This window comes from Wyeomyia smithii, chromosome 3 (genome assembly GCF_029784165.1).
Source record: "Wyeomyia smithii strain HCP4-BCI-WySm-NY-G18 chromosome 3, ASM2978416v1, whole genome shotgun sequence".
NCBI classification, from domain to species: domain Eukaryota; kingdom Metazoa; phylum Arthropoda; class Insecta; order Diptera; family Culicidae; genus Wyeomyia; species Wyeomyia smithii.
In genome coordinates, this window is record NC_073696.1 from 202,400,543 (window position 1) to 202,420,932 (window position 20,390).

The following is a 20,390-nucleotide window of genomic DNA, read 5'->3' on the forward strand; positions in this document are numbered from 1 at the left end:
TTACACATTTTAAACCCCTTTTTGGAAAAATAAACGATCAACCAAATATATCAGGATTATACCATATCCTGATTTTTTAGAACGGTTCTTGGTACCTAGCTTGATGAAAGCGTACATCGGCGCTCTATTCGACTCAGTTTTTGTTTTGAGCAATTTTTGAATGTTCGTGGCGTTTTTATGTGCCGAGTTATTAAATAATAACGTTAATTCATTTATTTTTTATTCAAAATACTGATTTTCATTAATTTTGGACTTCATCTTCCTATTTTTCAATAGATAGCGCTTTTGAAAAATGCTGGTTCGTGTGTCGGTTTCCCTCTCCAATCAGTTTTTTGTGCTTAAACCGGGTCGAAGTGCGGAGCTTGGTGGAAACTTCAATTTGGGTTTTTATTTCTTAACGAAAAAAATATTTATAACTGTTATAACAACAGTTTCTGTTATAACAGGTACAAAAGATGGATAAACGTCACTTTTGAAATATAAACAACACACTTTATAGTTTACTTCTGCAGCATTATCGCATCACTATACGAAGATCATCATTTATTTTTATCATTATTTAGCAAATATGACTGATGCACAGATTGATGATGCTGTTTGGAACGATCTAGCGAACATTCCAGCGGATCCACCAAAAATGCGAGAACTCTGTAACAACTGCAGGTGATTTTCCTATTGATAATGAAGACAGTAAAACCGATTCCGCAATTGAATTTAATTTGTAGACGACCAATACCGGTTTGCTGGTGCTCCGCCCTCCCCAGTAAACCGTTGAATCCTAAAAGCCGTATAGTGTTATTGCAACATCCTGCAGAGGAAAAGCGAGCTCTACGAACCGCTCCGATGCTTTCAATAGGGTTAGCCGCAGGAAAGTGCCTTATTTACAAAGGTACGAAAGCGAAATTACGTTACATTCTTATGGTTCCTTACATCACTCTTATTACAGGTAAAAAGTTCCCAAGATGCGACCCCGAACTGGAGTCCATTCTCACCGACAAGAAGTCACTGCTTCTTTACCCCAGCGCTCGTTCTATTCCAATTGAGCAACTTGACCAATCTGCGGGTCCCTACAATCTTATTCTAATTGATGGTACCTGGCCTCAGGCAAAAGCAATTTATGCCAGCTCCAGTATGCTGCAAGGGATGCGACAGATTAAACTGGTCAGCTCTGGCAACAGTAGCTACATCATCAGGACGCAACCAACAGACGGTTGTCTGAGTACTTTAGAAACTGCCATCGAAGCACTCAGCATTCTGGAACGAGACAACAGCTACCGGGAGCAGCTGCTGCGCCCGCTGCATGCGCTCTGCCAATTCCAACTCGAAAAGGGAGCCGTCACACATCAATCTAAGGAGTTTCTGATTAAACATAATCAATACCCCAAGCTAATTGGACGACGACTGAACAAATTGCTGCGGAATGCCGAACACCTGAAAGACCCCAATAAGGATCACACAGAGATAGAAGTAAAACACTGACGGTATGTTTTTACAGGCTTTTATTGTTAATTTCCTCTTTATATATGTGAGTCATAACATAAAATAGAGAGAATAATGTACGAATTTTACGTTATATACATTTACTCTACGCATTTCCTTGCTGTAAATAAATCTGTTAAATACAGAAAAAATAGCGGATCTTTTTCTTTTAATACATTCCAATTAGCAACAAATGGTTTTTTTTTTCTTGCTATCTCTTATTAAGAGCATAAGTTGGAAACCTAAACAAGTAACAGGCATAACAAGTGCAGAGTATTACCAATTTTTGACTTCTACAGAGTGCTAACAATTTTATCTACGGTGAGTTACTGTAGGCGAAAGCCAATAGAATCCGTGGAGTACAAATTTACTCCGGCGTTTATTGGAACAAATTAAGCTTATGCAGTCTATGGTCTAGTTGGGTTAGTACTGATTTTCTTATGCTATACTATGTAAAATATGCTTAAAAAGTTACAGCTATACCTCTATGGTTACATTCGAAAAAATGGGTATGTGTTTTTGTGGTTTTCGTTCACATTTTGCTCTGTCTTCGCCAAGCTAAACAGAGTAAAGCTAGTAGAGCGGTTGGCTCTACCGTCATTTAATGTTGATAATTGGTTTGCATATACTGTTTTGTTTGAATATCATATGAGTTTGGTTGTTGTGTATTATTACTCCAATTTGATTCGTTTTACTTTCATATAGTGCCTTCGCAAAAACGTTTTTTTTTTTGTTTTATTTTCCTTAATCCTATCGGTACTGCTTTAGACGTCTTCTTTTCCATTCCTACTGTCTGGTCTTTCCACTCTAGCGTGATTATAGAAAGCGTTTTTTAAAAATAAATACATCATCACCGAGCCGTAATCCGCGGGTTCAACCCAGGTTTATAGTATATTTTGATGAAAGCTGACAATTATTTAAATAGCAAGGAAAGTGATAATAAGGAGAGTGAATGTTGAACTCATGCCAAACCGTATAAGCTGAATGCTTCATTACCATAGAGAGGAATCTTGGTTTGATTTCTTCAAATAATTTGCGGTCAATACGAATTTGAACTTAATTTTCAATTTTTAGTTAGTTATTTCATTTCAAATTTTCAGTCATTTCATTTCAAATTTGCAGAGAGCTCTAAATTTCTACTGAATGTACAAAATTTGACTCTTTGTTAATAATGTTCAACATACAAAAAATTTACCGAACGTTGAAAAAACAATCATCAAACCGTTTATTGGAAGCTCAGCTGTTTAAAACTTCGTAAAATGTTTTTTGAGTGCGGTTGAATGTAAGTTGTGCAAATTAATCTGCAAAGCGCTAAATGTTTCCAGTATTCTCGTAGTTCCTGTAAATTTTTGTCCGAATCTCCTTATATTCATGCAGACATGCAGACTTCCTCAAAATGTGTGCAGAATTTTGTCTGTGCGGTATTTTTTTTTAAATCACGCATTCAATCAATTTTGTTTACATGAAAATAGAAAAAAATCTGAACTAAAAACTTGCAACTTGCATCACTAATTAGTTGATGGAATAAATCGCATTATTCCTGATCTAAGACTTCCTGATTAGCAACAATTTCGCTAAAGCAACCGGTAGGAAATCGTACGGAGAATCGGAAAAAAAGAAAGGATGATGTAGTCAGCGTTGCCAGGTCATTTTTTAAAAAATCTGGAAAAGGCAAAATAAAAATCTGGAAAAAATCTGGCAGTCATTTCGTGGGGTGAAAGGTTAATTTTTCGAATAAAAGTCTTGGGGTACGCAAAATTTGTGGTGACAAAATTGCAAAATTTCGCGCCAAAATCGAAGTGATGACCTTTTTGCGGAACAGAGAAAATAAAATCTGGATAAAATCTGGATCATCCATGAAAAATCTGAATATTTGGACATCAAAGCTATCTACCTGGATACATGTTCAAAAATCTGGATAATCCAGCTAAATCTGGATACCTGGCAACGCTGGATGTATTGTATGTAATAGCAACAACGAATTAGTTTCATAATACACTGTTAAAACACAGACAAACAGATAAAACAGTGATGACTTTCTGTAGACAATCTTTAATCGATAGATATCAAATGGTTTCAGTTCAGTTGAAGCCCTACTGGGATCGTAACGGCTAGTGTCCTTCCTTGCATTATTATAATGTGTTAAGGTTAGCCAGTCGTATCGGTTGAAATTGGAAGATTTTTTATTATACCTAGTTGATCTGGTAACGAATTATATGGTATTTTCAATTTCAGTTAAAATCGAGTATTCCATGACAATTTGTAAACTCTTATTTATCGTTTAACCTGATCTTTGATAACAGAATATATCTTCTTTGTGATTAAATAATTCTGAGATTTTTTTTTATGGCATGAAACATTATCTTTTACAGGTATGGCAGAGCTATTCCGACGGAAAATACTAGGCGAGAATAACAGGCTCTATTACAAAAGTAACACTATTTACAAAAGTATGGGTCGCAAAACCGAAGATTACTTTAGTCCTCAGAGAATAGTCAGTTAAAAACAACTGATCCTATTCTATACTTCTACCTGCCCGTCACGTTCTATTTTAATTCCTGCCTTAACAACCAAGCGCTCGAAGTCATAACGTTAGTCAGTCAGTCCTAATCATAGTTTTCTTTTGCCATTAAATTATTTTGCGATCTTTGTTTGTCTGTTTTTTTAACATCCCAACGATTACCACATTAAACTTACTATACTAATTGTTATTATACATCTATGTAATGAGTATCAGAAAATTTAATTTGTTTTTCTCAATACACTTCTGATTTGCTGCTGACCTCTACGGATCATTTTCGTTTAATTTTCAGTTACTACGGTTCCACTCCACGTTTGTGTAGGTTTTGTTTGCACTGTCACAGTTTGTCACGTGTGATCGTGATAACAGGTAAAAATACTTCACCTTTCAGATAGCGGTTGATTGCGCGTTTACATTATGTACGGATGTGTGCATTTTGAAAATATATTTCGTTCAACTCTGTGCAACTATTTGCATTAATCTATGGATTCTGGTCATATAAGCTGAAGTATGAATCGTCCATGTTAGCATTAGCATCACTGACACCTACATAGGCTAACTCTTCGCTACCCTAGTATTGTTTAAATCTGAGAAAGCAAGAAGTGTTGACCACAAAGCTTAGAAATTTTTCATCTGTTCCTGAAGTCTGCGGTAACTTTTATGTATACGTCGCCTCCAAACATTTCACTTTCCGCTAACTTTTAGCACATGTTCAAGCAGTTGTACATTTGGTTTTATGGTATTTTATTTTTCATTATTTTTTTTTCTCTTACTGGGTTCTTTTTAAATTTATACTGCACTATCGTTCACTACAGTTTGGACTTGAAAATACACGTTTATGCGTTAAAACTTTCTCAAGCTTGCTTCATAATTTTGGTCTAAGTCTCCAAACTACAGAAGCTTATTTCGTTAGGTGATACCAGTCATTAGTTGATCATTTTTAATTTGTTTAAATCATTACATTTTATCACTTCATGGTAAATTTGGAAAAAAATGAGACTCTTTATGAACAGAACTCTTACTGTTTATCATCCTTCAAAATTAAAAAAATCCTTTTAATTTAATGCTTGATAAATGTCAAAATATATCAAACACTTTAATCTGTTTATTGTTTCACTGAACAAAACCTTCTGGAAATCATAACTTAACAACAGACCTTTTCAGCTGTTTCAAAACTATAAACCAAGATTGCCTCCTGCTTACTCTCGTAGTTTATGCCAGTCGGCAATCTGCCGGCGTGGCGAGTTGCACACCTCCTTCCAGTGGTTCAGCGCCGATCCGGTGCTGCGTGGACCACCGAGTTCCAACCGGCCGATGACCTCGTTCTTCGTTACTCGGTCCCAATCGAGCAGCATCAGTTCGAGCGAAACGCCCTCCAGGGTAGCCCCAGAACCCTCCATAGATGGGATGTCGAACGCGAAGCTCTCGTTGAACACCGGACTGAGTGTTCGCTTCTTGACGTGTGTTTTCTTCTTCGCGATTCGCTGTCCATTGTACAGAAGGTAGATCTTGACGTACGGATCCGCTAGTCCCGTCACATCCATCCGCGGGAGGTTGCGAGCCTTCAGCAAGACGACAGTCAATCTCGCGGCAGCCGGTTGCCAACAGAGTGAAATCAACAGTTCGCCACGGCCTTGGGCTCGGATCTTCAAGCTGCGTGGCTGAATTTCCCGGCTGAGGGCTACCTGTTGGTTTTCAATCTGTTGTAGGTCGATTCCACTTAGAGGGCAAACCACTTCGCCAATGACATCATCACGACTGTACCGATCGAAACTAAGCACAACAAAGTGCAGCGACATGCCGGCTAGTTCGTTCAGTGTCAAACCGTAGAAAGTGAAGTCTTCGTCATATACTGGGTTGCGAGTGTTGCGGACGACTCTGAAAATGAAAAATTAAATTGAAGAATTGTGAATCGCTGTTATAAAAACTGTGAGTTAAAAATCCTCGATGGTATCTGTGTGAACGAATCGTGAATTCAGCACAATTGTAACAGTAAAAGTTTCAAAACAATAAATGGTCAGTATAACGTCAGAAGATGCTACAAGTACTGCGCTAATAACTGGTAACGTATGCGTTAAAAAAATGGACTTTTTTCGAATGGTGATATTTATCAATTCTTCCTAAGTTTTCGGGACAAAATTGTTGGAGTAGATCTTACGCTCCACACGCAAAAGTTGGAGCACAGATAACAGATATCCAAGCTAGAATAAAAAACTCCAGAAATCGCGTGTAAGATTTCAAATTCTTACTCGTTTGGAAGGCTAACGACATCTTTCTGCAACTTGCGACTTCCACCACTGAAAACTATCATTAGAAAATTAAAAACATTAAAGACGATTGTGTTCTCAGTATATAGCTGAGAAGCATTGGCTATCCAGGTTTCAAATTAAGTAAAAAATCGTGCTAATATCTCAAAGCTTTGCAACAGCTATAAGATTTTTTTTTTCATTCATCAAAATATTGACTTGCTTGTACTAACCTTTTTTGCACTCTATTTCATGGATCAATCAAATTCACTGTAAAAAATACAAACTAGAAGCACCTCACGAAGTTAATGCTGAAGTTATAAGCCCAAATTTATATTTGAATATTGGTAAGCCCTAAACAATCAAATCACTACACAGAACCAAAAAACTTACGTGTTTCGTAAGCTTAGCGGTAATAGCGATAAGTTCACGTGACTATCAAATATCAATTCGGCCTGCGGCAGGAAAGCATAGCCAGTAAATTACAACATAATATTTAATGAAAGAAAAAAACGCCGAAAAAAAACCCTGCTGGAAAAAAGTAATGACTCTCGCCAGGATTTTCCCACTCTCTGCAGCAGTCAAGCGCAAAAAGTAAACTGGATTTCGTCGCATCCCGGCGTGTTCAAATAATAAGAGTTTGATTATCGCGATTGTTGTTACTTTCGGAGGAGTTTTTTTTTTCGCTTTCTTTCTTTAACTGTGCTTCCTAACAGTATTAACAGTTACAAAACGTTATTAGAATATGCTGCCAGCAATAGTGACGGGACGGCTGAGAGAAAAAGGAACTACCGGATATATACATAGAGTAGCTGTATGTCCCATCTATAAAAACGACGATCGGCTACAATGCAGCAAGCGGGCATCGAAACGAGAGGCACTATTTTCAGCAATGGTAATCAATTCAAACTCATAGATTAACAGGTGCGCAATTAAGTTCTCGCTGTTTGTCAATAGATGGCACCAGAAGTGAGTGCTGGTCGATTTTGACATATCTAAAACGAGATGAACCAATCAAGCTGAGATATATGGTAAACAAATCGCTTTTAATTGAAATGCAGTGATTTTATTGTGGCGTCATATACTTTTAATTGTGTGATAATCCTTATTTTCGGGAAGTGTTACATTTCTCAAACTAAATTTCTATTTTTAACAACGGCTTTTACCCGTTAACACACAAGTTCATTAAGCAGACAGTATGTGCAGTAAGGAAAGCGAAAAATAAGCGAACTGGAAATATGATACAGATTTGTAAAAATATACCGCATCCAGACGAGACATGAACCCGCAATCTCCCTGGCACGATTTTCAGGAACAATTAATGAATGTAAACAGATTACCAGAAAATTAACCGTGAATCTTATCTCGGTCTCAAGCACACTGCATGAAATGCTTAACGCTCATACATAAACACAACTCCGAGCCGCCAGCATTTGCTGTTAATGAAACCATACTAAAATGATATATTTCCGAGATATATTCACGATCAAACGATTATAACAAACGGGTAACAAAAATGTATCAGAACTTGATAGAAATAACAAAGCCTGTAATATACTTCATATGCCAAGATGATATAAAAGTACGGAATTATATCAAATTCAGTTCATCATGCAATGCAATCGTGAATGTTCAAAAGTGTGTTTTTTATAGCATATTTATAACAAAATTTGTTATTCAATTAACAAAATACTGTACATTCCAACTAATTCTGATCTTTTTCTGCCAAAAAACTTACTAAACTTGCTATAATTTGTGATAATCAGTAAGGTATTTTGATAGAAATTTTGATATTTCAACTATTAAGTTCGTAACAAAATATCGAGAATTTGTTGCAATCCTAATATTTTTGACTGATCGGGTTGGCAGCCCGGAATCATCACAAAGCGTTGCGTTGCATCGCGTCGGAAGGTGATAAGCTGTTCAATGTTGACGAGAACAGAATGTCAGTGAACAGCCGTTATAGGAATTTTTTTAATAGGGGGGATGTTTTGTGATAAATTAATTATTTACTAATATTTATTCAGAATTTTTATTGTGTGTCCTGCCACAAACGGTGACATATCAACACTATTACATATATTTTAAGCTTTATTTCATTTAAAGATTGCAATTGCTTCCGCAGTTAAGTGAATATTATTGTAGGAAAATAAGTCATTATAGGCATAACTGTTACAATCCATCGGTCTTACTGTTTGCAAAAGACAACTATGCATTGCCTTACGTCTAGTGCTCAAACAGTCGTGCTGAAGCTGTTGCGGTTCTACATACACATATGAAGGCGAATAACCAGTTAGACGTACGCCGAAAATAGAATCCATGTGGGCTGGGAATACGATCTTTAGGCCGGAATTGCCCGCCAAAATCTCACGTGTTTACAAAACTATTTTTCGCATTTAAAAGCATTTTGTACCTACCCAAAAGCACCAGGCTATTATAAAATAAGCATAGCAGTTGAAACAATGAGCAACATTCAAGTAGCTTCATTATTTTCGACCGATAATTCAAAAAATGTTTTTGACGGCCGCCTAATAGGCCGGTAATAGGTCTTTAACCCTATAATCGCACTGCGTTTAAAATTTCACATTTTAAATCTCTTTTTGGAAAAATAAACGACATTCCGATCAACCGAATATATCAGGATTATACCATATCGTGATTTTTTGTTACGAGCAGTTGTTGTATCAAATTGTGTTCTAAACTTGGTCTCGTTATTAGTTAAATCACTTAAATTATCAAACACCCTCGAATATATTTACTGATTATTACGAATTATAGCAAGTTTTGCGAGGTTTTTGGCTGAAAAAGATCAGAACTAGTTAGAACGATTCATAGAAATTTTGTTATAAATATGCTACAATAATATTAAAAATTTTGCTTCAATCACGTTAATTTTATCGTTCTCAACTTTGACAGTTTTTTGAAAACTATCATTAGAAAATTAAAAACATTAAAGACGATGGTGTTCTCAGTATATAGCTGAGAAGCATTGGCTATCCAGGTTTCAAATTTAGTAAAAAATCGTGCTAATATCTCAAAGCTTTGCAACAGCTATAAGATTTTTTTTTTCATTCATCAAAATATTGACTTCCTTGTACTTACCTTTTTTGCACTCTATTTCATGGATCAATCAAATTCACTGTAAAAAATACAAACTAGAAGCACCTCACGAAGTTAATGCTGAAGTTATAAGCCCAAATTTATATTTAAATATTGGTAAGCCCTAAACAATCAAATCACTACACAGAACCAAAAAACTTACGTGTTTCGTAAGGTTAGCGGTAATAGCGATGAGTTCACGTGACTATCAAATATCAATTCGGCCTGCGGCAGGAAAGCATAGACAGTAAATTACAACATAATATTTAATGAAAGAAAAAAACGCCGAAAAAAAACCCTGCTGGAAAAAAGTAACGACTCTCGCCAGGATTTTCCCACTCTCTGCAGCAGTCAAGCGCAAAAAGTAAACTGGATTTCGTCGCATCCCGGCGTGTTCAAATAATAAGAGTTTGATTATCGCGATTGTTGTTACTTTCGGAGGAGTTTTTTTTTTTCGCTTTCTTTCTTCAACTGTGCTTCCTAACAGTATTAACAGTTACAAAACGTTATTAGAATATGCTGCCAGCAATAGTGACGGGACGGCTGAGAGAAAAAAAAAACGACCGTATTCAAATGTTTATTAAAGTTTTTTTAATAAATCAAGTTTTTTTCTTCAGTTTTTTTTTCTTGTCAGACTGGAACGAATAAAAACTGAAATTTACTCTTTGTCCCTATGGCAACCCTTTGAAGGAAGCTTACCCTACTGTTTTATTGGGTAGTGCGTTTTTTTGTCGGTAACGGATGGAAAAAACTGGTCCAAAGATCCGGAAAAAAAAATTCATATCGTATGCACAAATGGCTGCCAGGGTGCGAAGCTCGACTCATCATCGTCGTCGCCGAAGTTGGCGCTGTATCAGCCAGGGGTGGAAGAGAAAACATCACCTTTTCCGGGTAGGCAGTTTTCCCAGCACCTGGATTTTTTGTCGCCGTTATCGAAGAACGGTTAATTTTTTTCGGGAGCCTAAATTAACGTACCCCGGGGCAGTATCTAGAGGCATCGGAGGAGAGGCCATTTTTCGTGCCTCTACAGTCACGGGGTGTGCGCATTTGCTACAGGAAGCGGGCTATAGGTCAGAGTTATAAAAAAATGGTTGAATGGTTTAATTGAATTTCATTTACATAAAACATGAAAGCATGTGCGTGAAAAATTATAGGCTTTTCGGAAAAATCTCCCGCTTGTTTGTAATATAACGACAAAGCGCGCCGGATGGGTAGCGAAGAATAATTTAGGCACAACAAAATGAGCGCAATTTCGGTGGAATTACGAATGATATTGTTAGTCGAAAGAATGTGCTGTCATAATCAAATAGTTTTGTTTTATTAAACAAACCGGCCGAAGGAAGGATGTTATTGAACTGAGTTTTCTAGCGCCATAGTCCTAGATAAAATGCAGCTACTGTCGATGTAAAAATCATACCGAAAACCTATAATTATCTTGTTTCTACTATACAAGCAATGCAAATAATTGGCGCTGATACTTGCATATTTTATTTTCACGGAGCCTATTCCCTCCACAACGCCGGACTGAAGGGTCCATCGCAATAGATTGTTGCAGTTTTTTTTTCGCTGCTGTTGTTGTTCACTGTCTGCCATAAACGCTATCGCCTTGGGATTCAATAAGGTGTGATTAAAAACATTGCGCTATCTATTTGTTTAACATAAAATTTTGATTAGCAGCTGCTGTATGTTGCGATTTTATTGTTGTTCGCCTGTTACCGCGATGGGAAGTGGTAAAAATCGCGGGAAACAGAAATTAAACCCTTGCGAACCTTTCTAACGACGGCAGCGATATAAATTATTGGGGGTTTTAATATCGTGGAGCTCGTAAAGCGCTGTCGTTTAAACAAACTTGATTCTAATTTCTTATGAAACACTTTTAATTTTTAAAGCATGCTATCGTATAGAAAATGGGATCAATAATTTATCGCCTTCGCAGTTGTCTTTTTCTTCAGTTTCGAAGAATTGGAAAATTAGCAAAACATCAAAGGAATCAAATAAATAGTTGTTGGTCTATGAAGTAAGACGACTACACAATATTGGCCAGAAACATATATTTAATTTTAAACCCCCTTAGACAACGAACAAGGTATGCGAGAATGTAGTGTAATTTGTGATTCTGGCTAATAAAACAACGCATGGCTGGGCTGATGCATTGTCTTGATGTAACAACACTTTCTTTTTTCACCAAATACGACTGATTTTATTGATGACTACTCTTCGTAGACTGCCGTTTTGACAAAATCAATGAAAGTTAACCTATGCGCATTCCAGCAAACTGATGGAAGCGAATAGAACTGTCTTCACCCACCTTGCGCACAGCTTTCTCATGAAGAAATTTTTATTTGAAAAAACTTTATCATTTTCTACCGTATCTAGTTTCTTTATATTTTGTCATGTTCTATGTATTCTCAAAGAGAAAAAGATTTTCTAATAAAAACTCTTCCATTAAATGTATTTAAATGAAAAGAACCCATCATTATAACGGGTTGTTTTGTAAAAAATGAAATCATAATGTTGTTCAAACATTCGTTCTGGTATGTCTTTTGACTGATAGCCAAACCACCAGGCTTGAACCATGATTTGACAAAAAGCAAAAAGTCTTTTTTGTCCACTCTTCTAGCCGGTCTTCCACTACCTACCTGGCGGATTATAATTGAGGTTTGCAGGAAACCATACGCAATAGAAACCGGAAGATTTTCGCTTTCAAAATGGTTTACCAGAAAGTTTTTGCCAAAATTTTTGTGCAGTTCATAGCGAACTGTACAATGCACTTGCGGAATGGTACTTGTTTGGACGCCCTTTTGAACCGAACTGAGCATGCATAAACAAAACAAAAAATACTGGCATAAAGAGGAAAGATAGTGCTTTCATATACATATTCTCATTTCTCTCTGAGCGTGTTTGTTGTGAAGTAAAAGAGCCCCAGAAAAATTCCAGATTTTTAGTTGTCACCCGTTATCAAGCACAGGCAAAGTGAAACGATGAAGTCTTAGAAGTAAGCTGTTCCGATCATGATACAAAACAGGCCTTCACATTCCATCAGTAATCCCAACCTTTAAGCAAATATTTTGTAAAAGAACTGTTCCCACATGAAATTTAGATGTTATAGAAGCATTTTGTCGAAAAATATACTGTATTTTTCCAATAGTTCATCATCACTGCTTGAAAATAAAGAAAATAATAAAAGAAACATTCAGTTTTAACGTTTTTGATTATAAAAATAAGTAAATTATAGCGAAACCAACAAAATTCTTTGGGAAAACTTATTTTATATTATCGTTCTTTAATCAGGTAGTTGGTGCATTTTTGTATACAAAACCTCAGAAACATACATACCTAAAACATCACTCTACTCATTCATTTAAGAATTGTCAAATATCAAAGTTTAACTAGCTTATAATACAAGGTCATTAAAAAAAGTATTTGATGATGTGCACCGGTTTACCTCTTTCTCCCCTATATGCATTCAAAACTGGGAAATCATTCAATGAAATACTACAAGGTATACAGCCCTAGGGTTGTATGAAATGGTGACGTGGGACTAAACACTGTAATTAGGGGATTTTTTGTTACAAAATATACAGAGTCTGCAGACAGAATCAATGTTTTTGCTCAGCGACTGTACGTATTTTTATGTTCAGCCTCCCCTAAAAATCAATCTTTGAAAAATATACAACAACACTCGAAAGAATATCGTTTATATTTGGCGATATTTTGCCTGTTGTATTTTTTTGTGCAAACAACATGTATTTGATAAGGCACAAGCATATCGTGCTTGTTGAAGAAGCACCAAGAATTTCTCGTAATGCGTCAAAGTCAGAATTAACTCTATATTCTTGTAAAATAAATCCAATTATACTTATGTTATCATAATGAATGGTTTTGTCTTATTCAACTCTAATTAAATCAAATTCATAATATGGATCTTAGTTTCAAAATAATATGGAGCCCTTACAACGGTTCATTAATTGGCAAACATAAGAAGGTATGTTAAACAAAATTATTAAGAAGTTCCAGCAAAAATTCGTAGCAATGAACAATTCCACTTTTGGTTTTTGCTTGACAATTTTCTTCATTTGCCTACAACTACATTCGCTATATTACGAAGACAGCTAATATACATTTATTATGGTAAAGCTTAGAATAATAAAATATCATCTAACAATTTTGAAACGCAGGCTCTTACTCTTCTATGAATGTGTATATTTGGGAATTTACTCTTTCGATACTATCCGGTCACGATCATTTAGTGAATATCGAAGATAAAATTAAATAAATATCCGTTGCAAAAGTTTACAATTCTTGTTGAGTAATTTATTGTAATCATATTTATGAGATCGATAAACTTTCGAACACCATCAGCAGCAGCGTTGCAGTTTTTCCTTCGATTGCACACGAACAGAAACGTACGAACAGAAGTGTACCACTGCTATACGAATAGTACCGCTGCAGCACGAATAGAAGAGTACCGCTGCAATCATAGACGACGAGAGACCTGCGACTCTTTACTCCATTGGTACTGTTGCTTTTACCGGCATATTTTCTTTCAAGGCATCAGTTTTTATTAGGTTCTGAAAGCAGGTTTAGAAATTGTTCAAGAATGGGGATTGCTTCAAACTTTTCGGAAAACTTTTACCTTCGAGACATCATGTTAGTCTAAGCCCCTGGAAGCAAATATAAATTGACCTATTGGGACGGAAAGACTCTGTCAATTTTTATTTCGATATTGATATTGATATTGATACAGAGAATATCACAGGGAACGGATGGTGTCCATTCACGTCGTCTGTGTTAGGAATGCTCGCATGTAATTGGTTCATTGTTCGTGTAAATTTGCCATTGAAACTTTTTATCAATTTTACCGCTGAGCAATAAAATTAGAGTGATAATTAGCATATTACAAAATTGTTATACATTTTATCTATCCAACAACAGGGTTGTTACAGTCGGCGCGGATTTCGCGTTTTTTGCGGATTTTGCGTTTTTTGCGGATTTGGCGCGTTTTTACTACTCCATGGCGCGGATTTCGCGGAAAGCCTTGCTACCCTGCTTTCAATTACCTAAAAATCAGGATATCGACTGAGGCGCTGGCAGCACCCTTTCAGAGTTCAATGATACATGGTGGGTGTGTAGTAGGGTGCCAATCACTTGTAGGGGTACTGAGGGTAAGCCCGGCCCCCTAAGGAAAATGATTTTTTAGTAGCACTTGATGGCGAACATTGTTATATCTCTTTCATAGAATCATTGCCCAAATTGTTTTCTACAAGATATGAAGGTTTTCAGTACTTTAAAACTGTTATTTTACAAGGAATAGTGAAGTTTTGAAACTAAGATAAAAACGACGTTTAGTAATCAGTGCGGGTGAAACCGGCACCCCTTGAGGGTAACACCAGCACCTAAGTTTGTTCATGAATTAACTCGAATTAACTGAACCAATTTGAATTCGGAAACCGCCGAATGAGAGATCCTACATTTCTGTATGTTACTGTTGAATTTGGTTGTTGTCGGTTAGCTGGTTCTGGGCAGATTTCCGGAACAAGTTCCGGTGAACATTATGTATAAACAATGAAAGAATTTGATACTCGGCAAGCCCATCATGTGGCACTTTAAATCATATTATTAACTAGTTTCATTGAAGCCAGGATTACATTGGCCACACCGGAGCATATTTCAAATACCACCGGGAAAGCCGTCAGTTTTGTGACTTGATTCAGTACATTTGGCACCTCTAATAACCCTTGGAATCATTCATAAATCACAGAAGAGCTTGAGTGCATGGTTCTAAGTCAAGAAATCAATTTATTTATCAGCGAAACATCGGTAATAGATGAGAAATATGTGTCAGTAACATCCAACTAGCCTCAGACCATGTCAGACTTACCCAACTCACTGGGTGACGATGTTACCCCGACAGCACACATTATATTAAAAAGAGTACTAAATTATCGCTTCAATTTAACTCAGATCGAATTCCTGTGATTGGTAACAAATTGTTACTAACAATACAGGCAATAAATTGTAGAGCAACGAAAAATTATTTTAGTCTTTTCATATGAATAAAAGCTTAAGTTCCACTTACGAAAAATTATATCCGTTTACGCATCAGCTGCAGTAGCGTGTGTTTGTCTATTATTTTGACGTTTGACGTTTCACGGTGGCTTCAATGTGTCTTAAAATGTCTAAAATATTTAATACCAACACTTCACATATTCCAAAACACAGTTATAAGCGTTTTCTAGTAAAATCCTAGGGGTGGCGGTCTTACCCTCAGTGCCGGGCGTAGGGGCCGTTCAATAATTACGTAAGCATATTTTTCCACTTTTTCGACCCCCCCTTATAAGACATCGTAAGATTTTTTTATACTCCCCTGCCCCATAGTAAGATCTTACTGCCAGCATGTATAGTTTTTTTTTATTTTAGCTTTATCATTATGAAGCAAGCACAGTACTTCGTTTCCTCTTCTGTCCTTTATTCGAGTAATTTCGTAATTTCCTACCATGAATTTTACCGTACACGCTTTCATGAACATGGGTATTTGAACAGCTGCAATAACAATATTTTTCTTACGTAAGATAATCAATTCTCCCCCCTCTCTCGCCTGTAAGATAGCGTGAAAATATTGAGAAAAATAAATAATTGAGATACTACAAAAAACAAAATTTTATCGTAACCGTTATGTGTTCGACAATAAAACACCATTACGTGGTCCTTCCCGAAAAGATTCTACTGGGGCTTCACTAATAACATAACATTTTGGATGTTATGTGGTGGTCCTAAATAGATTTAAAATGGCAACTGTGGTCGATTTACGGCCTATGAATGTCATCCCGGCTCCGAAAATACTCATATTGGGTGGTATTTGGCCATTTTTGGCTGATTTTCATGAACTGGAAATTGCCACCTAGGATTTCAAAACGACGTCGACGTCCTGATTTCGGAAATACCCATAACCGTATATATTACTTTTTAATTTAACGAGTTCTGAAATCACATGCGTCTCATCGACGTCAGTAATGACAAGAATTAATGAAAAGTTGTCAAGTGCTGGCGTATAGAAAACCGTCTAAAATTCATTGATTATTCATTGAAATTCTTCTGAACATTTCAACATGGTAACTCTTAAGAAAAAAATTTTCTAACAAAAACTTCTCTATTTGAAAATCTCAAATTTGTTAAACTTGCAAATATCCAATATTGTTGATGTTTTATTTTTTGTTGATTCCAAACTGTTGGTTCAGGTACAAAAGTAAACAAAGCTTCCAAAGCAAAGCAAAGCAAAGCCTTGGTGCTACAATCCGATTCGAAATTTGACCTTTTGTTTATTATACACAGACTTCGCAGCGGACTGTTAAGTATACAGGACAATTGCGGGACTAGCGCTACGATCCTACTGACCCTAACATTGTTTCCCGTGCCGAGACTCGAGCTTACGATAACTTGCTTGTTAGGCCAGCATCGTACCTTGAGACGCCTACTTAGCAGTTGCATCAAATCGTCGTTTGAAGCTTTGTTTACAAAAATGTTTACGTACATTGATAATCAGAGTGGCCACTCTACCAGGAAAAGCGGAAAAAAGACGGAAATTTTAAATCACCGGAAAAAAGACTGGAAAGGCGGGAAATTTGGCTTCACATCAGGAAAATCATCCTTCTGCATGTCTTCTACTAATGCTGCCAATTAACAAATTGTAGCAAATTAATTCCTAGCTCTGGAAAATATATACATAGGATTAAAAAAGAATATTATTCATTTTTTAATAATTATTCTTTTTTTCCAAATTATAACGATCTAAAATTGATGTCATCAAAAAACTATTTTGGCAATACAATTTATTGATATATCTTAGAATTTTCAAGACGATTTCCTTAGGATGTGTTGTATGCTGTTTTAAAAAAGGAGCTCAAATTTATCGAATTCCTGAAAAACTGTCATGCTTTCGTTTAGAAATGTATAAAAATTGCTTTTTACGCAGTATCTGGTTTGGTTTTTCACGCCATTTTTAAATGCGAATTTTGGAATTTTTAGTGGTTTATCATGCGGATTTTCAGGAAAAGTCGCGGTTTACACCGATTGTATTTAATAATATTCATTTCAAATTGCTTATTCAGAGTGTCGATTGAATTTATTTTACGGATTTTAGAGAATTTCTCAAACATTTCATTGGTCCCAGAATCGAAACTTTTCAAAACAAAAAAAAATGTTTCGAGATGACAGATCTCAGCGTTTTATGAATTTCCAACGCATTTACCATAAAAAAATAATTTTGACAGTTTCATGTGAATTTTTCCATTGGTCACTTTGAGGCTCTTCTTCCCGAAGTTCGCTTGAGAACAAATTTTGCATGAGAAGACAAAACTTCTAAGCTCTAATGTAAAATGCTCGATGTTTAATTTTTTTCCATACATTCCATCTGCATTCAAGAACGGGTTGACAGAAAGAAAAAGCAGAAGTAAAATTGTCAACGATTTTTAGACAAAAAGGGCGAAAATTGTGCAGGAGGTCTCCATGAAGATACTTGCTAAAGTCGATAAACAGTTAAAGGAAGAAAAATTTTTGAAGGAGAAGTATTTTTCGTAGTTTTATTAACACTATTCTCGCAAAGATATAAATAAACATGTAGAATTGATGTTTTTCACATATTTTTTTAAATAAAGCAAAATTTAAAACCTATCATCGGGAAAAAAGGTGGAAATCGAAAATTGATTTGAGTGGTCACCCTGCATTAAAAATCTCTTACTTGAGTCTATTCAATGTTTCTACAGAGAATGTTGTTCAGACTTTCCGAAAACATTTTTAATGACATTCAACTTATGTTTGGATGTTAGACCTGAATTCGAGTTGAGGGATTTTTCTACTTTTTCGATTGTTTCTACTTTTTCGAGATTGGCGCTATACGTGAGTTACATATACTTAATCGTATTAATAACCTTTTTTTTTAGCTAAAACCTATCTCGTCCTTTTGAATTATTTTCAACAAGAATTTTTGCAAATTTTAGTAAAACTTTCTATGGTTTGCAACTCACGAAGATTGTGAATTACTTGTTGAAATTTCCGACAATATGCGGGATTAAATGGTTATCCATCACTTTTCATATCTTAAGTATTTATCGAACCTCTCAACCCACATTTCTAAAATCTTGTCATTCAATGCTCACTTTTCATGTCTAACTTATGTCTCATTGGAATTATACTCGTCATAATCATAGACTTTTCAACGAGAAAAAATCGCGAGAGAAAAAATCAGTGCTACGGGCATTTTACATTTGTATATAAGGATTTCCAAACAACATGTTTGGTAAGCATCATTCCTAAACATGGCCGCAGTAAGTCAACTGTCCTGCGTTTTAAGCTAAATACAAACAAGTTATACATATCAGCATGACATTTTAAAGATGGTTGAATCATAAGTTTTTATTAGTTTTTTCTTCGGCGCGGATTTAGTTTCCAAGGCGCGGATCAAAAACCCGTGGCGCGGATTTTGCGGATTCAAAATTAAGGTTTCTGTAACAACCCTGCAACATCTTATTGGTTATTGTTATCCATCATGTGGTTATGCTGTAATTAACGTTTGAAATCTGACCCAACATTTGTCAGTTTCATTTCCAATTTTACATAATGCATCCCAGTATAGTAAACAAAGACGAAGTCCCACGTCGAAAACGCTCTAACTTAGTAGCAACATGCTGTCTTCGAAAGAAACCTTTGTTTTTATGTTGGTCATATTTGTCTTGAAAAAACAATATTTAAAAAGTTATGCTAGAAAAACTAAATTCGAGGGGGTTAACAGCGACAATACTTTGTATTTCAATAAATAGACGTCATATAAATTTAATATCTTCGGCAAAGTTTCATATTTTGGAAAGTTCTACAACTTTGCTGAAGAAACTATTCATGTATCTTCGCTGTATCAAAAGTTAATTTTTTCATTTTTATGATAGTAGGCCATGATCAAAAAATTGTCTTATCAACATTTCCGTTATATTTTTGTGAACAATTCTATTGAACATTGTTTTTGGCTAACATCAACCGTTTAAGCACGAATGAATTAAGTTCGTCAAATTGCCTTTTCCGACCACTGTGCATTGTGGTCATTCACCTCTGTCCAGCAACTCCTATCCCAACCTCCACGACTTGCCTACCGGGAGCCCTATGTTAGGGGTGGCGTACAACAGCGTCTGACCCGGCGCGGGCGGCTGAATTACGAAACGCGGTGCCTCGCCAGCTATATCTAAGACGGGAGCCCCGTCGCAAGACTAGGTATCGCAACCCTAGTAAGGCAGCATACCGAAGTCAAAATATTACCAACAATCCAGATATAAATACGGAACGGAATAATCAGCATGGCGAAAAAAGAACAACGATTATTTGAAACTCGGTACTTGGGGTGTAAGGACCCCACTCAAACCGGCACGTCCAGGTATCCTGGCTAGAGAGCTGCAGAAAGTGAATGTGGAGGTTGCTGCCATACAGGAAGTGAGGTGGCCGAAAACGGGATAACGTGAATCCCGAGCAGTAGATCGTATTGCGGGCACTTCATTTAAGTACCACATCTACTACAATAAAGGCGGCGTGAAAGCAGAAAGGGGAGTCGGTTTCGTGCTTTTAGGGAAACAGATGGAACGTGTCATTAGATGGAGTCCGATCAGTGACCGAATATGCGTGTTGAGAATTAAAGACAAATTTTTCAACTACAGCCTGATAAATATGTATGCATCGACCAACGATAAACCCGATGTAGAGAAGAAGGAGTTCTATGAGCTCCTGGAAAAGACGTATAATGAGTGCCCATAGCACGACATCAAGATCGTCATCGGAGATGCAAATGCGCAGGTCGGAGAACTTCTTCCGCCCAGTGATTAGTAGAGAAAGCCTCCACTCTACTACGACGGACAACGGCATGAGGCTTGTCGATTTCGCTGCAGACAGAAATATACATACGTAAGCACACCTGGAGATACCCAAATGAAGAGGCCTGCTCTCAGATCGACCATGTTCTGATTAACGGTCGACACTTTTCAGACGTTACAGACGTGAGGTCGTTTAGA

The 20,390-nt window shown here is 36.4% G+C and overlaps 2 protein-coding genes across 2 annotated transcripts; one reads left to right on the forward strand and one right to left on the reverse strand.

Annotated features, from left to right (window-relative positions):
* Window positions 1-206: 206 nt before the first annotated feature.
* Window positions 207-1,597, forward strand: LOC129730655 (tRNA-uridine aminocarboxypropyltransferase 2-like). Its single transcript, XM_055690164.1, has 4 exons — window positions 207-446; window positions 564-663; window positions 726-889; window positions 947-1,597. The coding sequence occupies exons 1-4, from the start codon at window positions 293-295 to the stop codon at window positions 1,477-1,479; spliced, it is 951 nt and encodes a 316-aa protein (XP_055546139.1). The 5' UTR covers window positions 207-292; the 3' UTR covers window positions 1,480-1,597.
* On the reverse strand, window positions 1,483-10,358 carry LOC129729004 (synaptotagmin-11-like). Its single transcript, XM_055687481.1, has 2 exons — window positions 10,321-10,358; window positions 1,483-5,878 (listed from the first exon to the last, which is right to left on the reverse strand). The coding sequence occupies exons 1-2, from the start codon at window positions 10,356-10,358 to the stop codon at window positions 5,200-5,202; spliced, it is 717 nt and encodes a 238-aa protein (XP_055543456.1). The 3' UTR covers window positions 1,483-5,199.
* Between the last annotated feature and the right edge of the window lie 10,032 nt (window positions 10,359-20,390).